General features: G+C 34.9%; 1 protein-coding gene and 1 long non-coding RNA gene across 2 annotated transcripts; both read right to left on the reverse strand.

Annotated features, from left to right (window-relative positions):
- Nucleotides 643-8,134, reverse strand: LOC109335593 (U-box domain-containing protein 35-like). The gene is made up of 9 exons (XM_019571740.1): nucleotides 7,912-8,134; nucleotides 7,143-7,264; nucleotides 6,933-7,054; nucleotides 6,321-6,514; nucleotides 5,420-5,736; nucleotides 3,281-3,382; nucleotides 2,465-2,893; nucleotides 1,269-2,021; nucleotides 643-1,023 (listed from the first exon to the last, which is right to left on the reverse strand). The coding sequence occupies exons 1-9, from the start codon at nucleotides 8,090-8,092 to the stop codon at nucleotides 841-843; spliced, it is 2,403 nt and encodes an 800-aa protein (XP_019427285.1). The 5' UTR covers nucleotides 8,093-8,134; the 3' UTR covers nucleotides 643-840.
- On the reverse strand, nucleotides 3,924-5,283 carry LOC109335603. Its single transcript, XR_002106218.1, has 3 exons — nucleotides 5,235-5,283; nucleotides 4,623-4,816; nucleotides 3,924-4,038 (listed from the first exon to the last, which is right to left on the reverse strand). It is a non-coding gene; the product is annotated as an uncharacterized LOC109335603 (long non-coding RNA).

Raw genomic sequence — 8,366 nt, forward strand, 5'->3', positions numbered from 1 at the left:
CTATATCAAACCTTTATTTCAATTATACATTAACTATATTATAATATAAAATAATGATAGTAACATTCAATAACGTATTGAACAAAATTATACATAATGTAATAATAATTAACAACACAACAAATTTTAAAAAAGAATAAAAACAATAATATACTTATGATATTGAGATAAAATTAATTACAGGAGTAAACAAATATTTGAACCAGCACTTAGCGCACACCCTTACATGACGGCCCTGCTAGGAATATAAACAATACTGCAATCATTATTTTTTGTTGCTGTTGTGAATAACAGATATCTGCAAAAATGTACCTAATTCAGACATATCCCTCATTTTCCTATTCAAATCATCAACTACCTTTTTACAATCACTTTCTACAATAATAGATTTTCAATCATGATAAGGAGCAAGTTTAAGTCCTTCTAAAAAAGCCATTGCCTCTAGCATTGCAGTAGAATGACATGCTCATATAGGGAAGGATTTACAGCAATAAGCTAAACTCCACCCTTTCTCTGCTTCTTGTAACAAGCTGCATCTGCATTGATTTTTATCCATCCATGCTGGGGGAGACATGTACTTTGGTATTGATTTCGGATGATGCCGTCTTCGGTTTTGTTTCTTGCATTAAAGAATGCAACAGAATCAAATATAATAGACTTTGGAATCAATCTCCCTAATTTAATTAACCAAGCAGAAGGCCTGGGAATCTGGGATTGATGTACAAACAAAATCTGCATCCAAGACACTATCATGTGTCATACACACTGAACCTTTTAACCAAGCTGCATTAGAGAAACCTATTAGCCAAATATCAATACTGAAAAAGGACACATTATACATCAAAATTTTCTAGACTTCCACTCTATAATTGCTGACAGAAGTGTGTAATTCGGAATTAGATTCTTATGAGGTAAAATCATATTTGTGATGGGCGATTTGTCGTTCTCTTGAAACCATTTTTCGATTGCTTTGCAATCATATGTATATCCGTCCGCAGCGACGCAAGGATCATCCATCACATCCTGCACCAAAGACTGTTTAGTAACAACTTCAAAACATTAACAAGATACTAGCTTAAGCCATGAAATCAACACATTAAGGTGAAATATTAGTTATGTTTTACAAAGGCCATCGCCGAAGTCTAAAGTACCATTACTGCAAATTGTGTCGCATTCATTTATTTTATAACATTTGTGACTATATCTCTGATTCACATAACAGAAAAAGAAACAGAGAGAATGCATTCGCCATTAGAGTATTTGACTACCTGAAGAATTGGACAGATAAAGTGATTAGGAGGTCTGGGTTTAATAGTAACTACTGAAGCAGAGTGTTGTGTTCTATCAGCAACTTCTTTCAATCTCTCTAGTGTTGGAAGCACATGATCTTTCAAATCGGGCCTGTCTCTACGCTGAAGTTCTGCGCATTTCAGTCCTAACCGGGCTAAGTCAAGTGTTTCATGAATCGGCCAAGTCCCTGCCATAGGATCCAATATGTCTGTTAAATTCCCTGCATCAATTGCTCTTTCAACCACATGAGTAAGTGCTATGGCTGGTTTTGCTGTCAATAGCTGTAAGATCACCATTCCGAAAGCATAAACATCAGATTTTGGAGATATTACCCCACTCCTTTGATACTCAGGATCTATGTAGCAGAGTGTTCCAACGGGCTCAGTGTCCTTATACATGGTAGACAAATTATCCGAATTGAGCATTATAGAAAGGCCAATATCACCAATCTTGCTGACTAGGTTACGACCAAGCAAGATGTTCGCTGGTTTCAAGTCACGGTGAATGATAGGTGTTGGCTTTGAGCTGTGAAGAAAGGCAAGAGCTGATGCAATTTCCCAAGCTATCCGATACCTCTCAAACCATGGGATCGGGGCAGTACTGTTTTTTCGCAGTAATCTGTCCTCCAAGTTACCATTCTCCATATATTCATACACAAGGCATCCGTGATCAGGACATGCACCAAGAAGAAGAAGCAAGTTCGGATGACGAATTTTGCTCAATATTTCTAGCTGGAAGCAAAGAAAAGATATATGTAAGTCCTGTTAATTCCAGTTCCATGCTCATTATTAGATTTTCTTTTTCATTGTTGCTGTTGCAATCATCATTAGTATAGTTTTTTCCAATGAGGTTATATGGTAATAGGAAAATGTGTGGAATTTTACAATGCCTTCACCATCTTGCACTTTATTATGAATTTTTGAGTTTGCAATTCGTAGAGAAGAATGAGAGAAAACATTGAATATCTACACCAACTTATTTATGACAGGAAATGAAAGTAATGCAAAATGGTTAATCTTGTGAACATCATTTTAGTCAATTGAACAAGAAATTTAAAGTGAAAGAAACTAAACAACTATTTTCAGAAAATTAAATCAATATATACTTCTTCTCTTGTCTTACATTCAGGAACAATATTTTGCATATCCATTATGTATATATTTAATTTCCATACCTCCTGCTGGAATTGCTTGGTCTTGTGGTTACCACAAGAGTGGAGAACTTTAACAGCAACAGTTGTATGATACAAACTGCACTTGTACACGATTCCGTATGCTCCCATTCCAATTTTCAGATCGTCCGAGAAAGATGAAGTAGCAGACATTATTTCATCCCATGTAAATTTTCGGTACTGGGGCGAGGAACCACTAAGAGCATCCTTCAGCTTTACTTTCTTTTTGGCAGCATGAATGGCTTTCAATTCCACTTCTTTTCGTTCCGTAGCTTCTCTTTCAGCACATTCTTTCAAATATTTAACTTCTTTTTCTGCAGCTTCATATTTCCTTCTTTGGTAATTTGCTAATTTTTTTGCCATCTCCTCCTTAGCAATAATCTCCTTCAGTTTCATGGATTCCTCTGATCTCTTCTTGCTTAGTTCATTCAGCTGCTCAAAGCAATATAGGATGTTACTCCACTTGACAGTGCCAGTAATTCAATTACAGAGATATTTAAGGATAATTTATCCTCTTATTGCTACTATAGGGGTACTTATTTCTTGATGGGAGCTAAAGGAAAAAGAGATAAAGGAGCCGCCTGCAAGAGGCTCCTACTTAGTGGGGTCTGGGAAATGTAGATGTATGCAGTCTTACCCCGCAAGCAGAGAGACTATTCCAGAATTTGAACTAATGACCTCATTAATCACTAAACAACATAAAGGAAAGAGAGATAGACACACAAAAACTAGAGACATCGAGAGTCCTTAAAAATTTGTACTTATAGGTAGCAGAAACAGTAGAAAATGAGATTTTAGCCATAACGAAACAGATATTACCTTCCGGGATGCGTCAATGTTCTCTCTCTGAGCTACTACATGCATTCCTTGGGCATGTCTTAGTTTAATTCTCAACTTTTCCAGTTCAAGGTTATTATTGGCCTGATCAAATAAATGACCATAAAGTTAACTGAAAATGTTAACAACTTACATATGGTTGTTAGATATATAAAATCATTCATGTGTCTTCACCCAACAACTTAAGCTTTAAATTACATGAAGGCGCATATTAGGTATATAAAATCATTCATGTGCTTTCTTGGTATGAATCATAATTGGATATTAGATGTATAAAATAATTCATGTGCCTACCCCAATGTTAGTTGAATCACAAATATATATACATACATGGCAATGCTAATCAAGAGAGCACCATAAACTAGAGTATTAGTTGGAAATAAGTGCCATTTCTTCAAGTAAAAAGAAAGAAAATTTAATCACCTGCCTATTACGCGAAGGAAGTTCAGTTGCTAATGGCACATCCTTGGTGAAATTTTGATCATAAATCGAAGATCCAGGATCTGATATAATACTTTTGCAACTAGAGGCCCTACACTGTGCAAAATCCGAGTTTCTGGCAGAACTCATAGCAGTATTTTCTCTTCCAATATCTAGAGACTGGCCTCTAGAATGGTTGGTTTTACTTATACTAGAGGATTTACTCAGCAGGGTCTTATTTTTACTCGAACGAGCTCGAAATTGCTGTGTTGATAGGTAAGAGGAATGCATATGAGTGTATGATGCAACTGATCCAGAGTCTGTATGCATCAAAAAACAGTCATTATTCATGATGCAGTACATGATAAGCTTTCCAGAGAAAACTTGACCATAATTTGAAAGCAAGCACACTAGTGTTACCTTTAATAGCAATCTAAGTGAATTAATATAAACATTAATGTCATAGAAAAAGTCGTGCCTGCATTGTTTCGTAATAAGGTGATGATTCTCGCTATATTTGCTAATGTCCAATACCCCATAGGGAAAGGCTTAGAAAGTTAAGACTCATGACTTGAAGAAAACAAATGAAAACCTATCATTTATGGGAGAATGAGAAGGTACATAACCATGTACTAACAATTTTGAACACTTGAACCAACAAATTTTCTGTATGGGAGAAGTACTATGCTGATGTGATAATAGCAATGGTAATATGTACACGGTTGACTATAAATTAAGATAATGAGAAAACATAAATCTATGAATCAAAATTTTCTGTTGACACATATTTCAGGTTTTCAACAAATGGCAAGAAACTCCACTCTTTCTATAAGACATATTACAGTTTACCATAATGTAACTCTAATTTGAAACCACAATACTGCAAAGCTTCCTACTTGTATACCTATCTGAGAAGTGGAAGTGAACTTTGGTGAGCTGTTTGAGGAAAAACTGGTTTCGCTAGCGTCATCGTGCATAATGCTTTCATCAATCTGTACGTCTGACGGCCGTATCAACAATTTTCTTTTTGAAACAGCATAAACTGTACAAAATCTTGGAGTACATATTGAGGCTTTTGCAGACAAACCTGTATGCTTACTGAAAGCGAGACATCATTGCACCGAGGGTTATGACAGGATGAAGGCCATAAGAAAACATCAAATTACAGAAAAGTTGTTACACGGTTGATAAATTTATCTATATGATATATCTATCTGTAGCTGTTTGTTTACATGTTGATTATCACATTGGGCAAAATTAGCTTCTTTACTGCGCACTACGCTATCACAACATATTTGATGGAGAAATTTCAGGTGCTTAAATTGATTTAACAGTGCAGAAGAGCGTTGATCTATACAACAAAAACAGGCAGAATGCATTGATCCTGATGTATATGATTCTTTCTAAAAAGTAGAAAGGTTTTGTTATCATAGAGAAGTAGCATCTTTCAATAATTCAACAGAGGTCTTTAATAACCATAGTCTTGTTGCATTACACATCAGATTTCAATAAATACCTTGTAAATATGCCATTAGATGAAGCTCCAACAACAAGTTTAGTTGTAGTGCCTACCCCAATGTTAGTTGAATCACAAATATATATACATACATGGCAATGCTAATCAAGAGAGCACCATAAACTAGAGTATTAGTTGGAAATAAGTGCCATTTCTTCAAGTAAAAAGAAAGAAAATTTAATCACCTGCCTATTACGCGAAGGAAGTTCAGTTGCTAATGGCACATCCTTGGTGAAATTTTGATCATAAATCGAAGATCCAGGATCTGATATAATACTTTTGCAACTAGAGGCCCTACACTGTGCAAAATCCGAGTTTCTGGCAGAACTCATAGCAGTATTTTCTCTTCCAATATCTAGAGACTGGCCTCTAGAATGGTTGGTTTTACTTATACTAGAGGATTTACTCAGCAGGGTCTTATTTTTACTCGAACGAGCTCGAAATTGCTGTGTTGATAGGTAAGAGGAATGCATATGAGTGTATGATGCAACTGATCCAGAGTCTGTATGCATCAAAAAACAGTCATTATTCATGATGCAGTACATGATAAGCTTTCCAGAGAAAACTTGACCATAATTTGAAAGCAAGCACACTAGTGTTACCTTTAATAGCAATCTAAGTGAATTAATATAAACATTAATGTCATAGAAAAAGTCGTGCCTGCATTGTTTCGTAATAAGGTGATGATTCTCGCTATATTTGCTAATGTCCAATACCCCATAGGGAAAGGCTTAGAAAGTTAAGACTCATGACTTGAAGAAAACAAATGAAAACCTATCATTTATGGGAGAATGAGAAGGTACATAACCATGTACTAACAATTTTGAACACTTGAACCAACAAATTTTCTGTATGGGAGAAGTACTATGCTGATGTGATAATAGCAATGGTAATATGTACACGGTTGACTATAAATTAAGATAATGAGAAAACATAAATCTATGAATCAAAATTTTCTGTTGACACATATTTCAGGTTTTCAACAAATGGCAAGAAACTCCACTCTTTCTATAAGACATATTACAGTTTACCATAATGTAACTCTAATTTGAAACCACAATACTGCAAAGCTTCCTACTTGTATACCTATCTGAGAAGTGGAAGTGAACTTTGGTGAGCTGTTTGAGGAAAAACTGGTTTCGCTAGCGTCATCGTGCATAATGCTTTCATCAATCTGTACGTCTGACGGCCGTATCAACAATTTTCTTTTTGAAACAGCATAAACTGTACAAAATCTTGGAGTACATATTGAGGCTTTTGCAGACAAACCTGTATGCTTACTGAAAGCGAGACATCATTGCACCGAGGGTTATGACAGGATGAAGGCCATAAGAAAACATCAAATTACAGAAAAGTTGTTACACGGTTGATAAATTTATCTATATGATATATCTATCTGTAGCTGTTTGTTTACATGTTGATTATCACATTGGGCAAAATTAGCTTCTTTACTGCGCACTACGCTATCACAACATATTTGATGGAGAAATTTCAGGTGCTTAAATTGATTTAACAGTGCAGAAGAGCGTTGATCTATACAACAAAAACAGGCAGAATGCATTGATCCTGATGTATATGATTCTTTCTAAAAAGTAGAAAGGTTTTGTTATCATAGAGAAGTAGCATCTTTCAATAATTCAACAGAGGTCTTTAATAACCATAGTCTTGTTGCATTACACATCAGATTTCAATAAATACCTTGTAAATATGCCATTAGATGAAGCTCCAACAACAAGTTTAGTTGTAGGACCCTTAGCTACTTCCTCTGCTACTGCAGTTGCTACATCATCTGATTCAAGTATTACAACATCTACATGCACCTGCACCGATAATATAAGAATAAACATCCTATTTTGCATCTACTATTCTAGATTTATAGTTAATGTTCATGAACAATATTATCTTTACCTTTCTCTGCTCACATAATTTCTTGAAAGGTAGAAGCATTTGATTTGTCTGCCATTCCACTTCATTCTTGAAAGCAGTAACTACATCGCTACGCACTTGCGAAAGAGGGATCACATTTCCCTCTGGAAATACAAAATGTTGAATTATCATAATGAAAGAGACGGTTATTTTATAAAATTATCACTTGATAATTCATAATGACCATTCAGAATAGATATTAATCTTCTCATGCTGATAAATTTTAAATAGTAGAAAAAAAGAATAAGATACATGACCATATAAAAATTCTCTGATGTTGAAATATATAATAAAAAGTATTCATTGCATTCACCTAACAACTTAAGGTTTTAGAAGAGTTAGTTCATGACATGGTAGAAAGCTTCTATGACTAAGGTTCAATCTTTGGTTCCTCATTCTTTCAAATAACAAGTTGAACTTCAACACATGACAAAGATTGTTGCTTTCTTCATGACACCAAAATTTGAGACACATTGCAAGACTGCTATTTAGAACAGTACTTGGACATTTTACAAATAGATCAAACCATATAATCAAATTATTCAGTAGACAAGTGTAACTATTGCATGCAGTTATCATTACTTTAAGAAGTTCGTAAATGTACAACAATAACCAAGTCTTTTTAACCCATTAGATAAGGTTGGCTACAAGGATCGAATGGCGTCATAAATTCGTAAATGTAATAACAAAATATTGAATTCATAAAATTGTGTCATTCTTGAACATAATAAACACAAAATGCATATATTACTTGGTGTTGGAACCCCCTTTATACCAGGATGGACATGAATCAGCTTGAAGATAATCATCCCTTCTGGAACAAACTTATTAAGTGCCCATTGTACCACATATTTACTTTTTTTGTTACCCTTGATTGCTAGAGCAATAACTGAAGATGAGGAATGCTCTGAATTCTCCTGAATACTATCCATTGTTATCCCTTATGCAGAAGATACTGAATTCTCTGTAACTGCAAAAGAAACAATTATAAAAATAATGATCTACCTGAATAGCAGGTTGTGTTACACCAACATGGGAATGTATCGGGTACGGGTTCGACATTTTCTCAAAAACTAGAGTACGGGTACGTTGCATGAATTCGGTATACATGCTGCTATGTTGCATGGTTGCAGGTAGTGTAACAGTAGATGGCATGGATACAAGTATGAGATACGATATATTATAAAAGTTTAAGGTACCTGTACT

The sequence above is a fragment of the Lupinus angustifolius genome, chromosome LG02 (assembly GCF_001865875.1).
Source record: "Lupinus angustifolius cultivar Tanjil chromosome LG02, LupAngTanjil_v1.0, whole genome shotgun sequence".
NCBI classification, from domain to species: Eukaryota; Viridiplantae; Streptophyta; class Magnoliopsida; order Fabales; family Fabaceae; genus Lupinus; species Lupinus angustifolius.

Coding starts and splice junctions, on each gene's coding strand:
- LOC109335593 (XM_019571740.1), bottom strand. CDS start 8,092: ATGGATAGTATTCAGGAGAATTCAGAGCATTCCTCATCTTCAGTTATT. Junction 6,515..6,932: donor TCTAATGGCATATTTACAAG/GTATTTATTGAA, acceptor TCTCGCTTTCAG/TAAGCATACAGGTTTGTCTG. Junction 2,022..2,464: donor CCAAGCAATTCCAGCAGGAG/GTATGGAAATTA, acceptor CTTTGCTTCCAG/CTAGAAATATTGAGCAAAAT.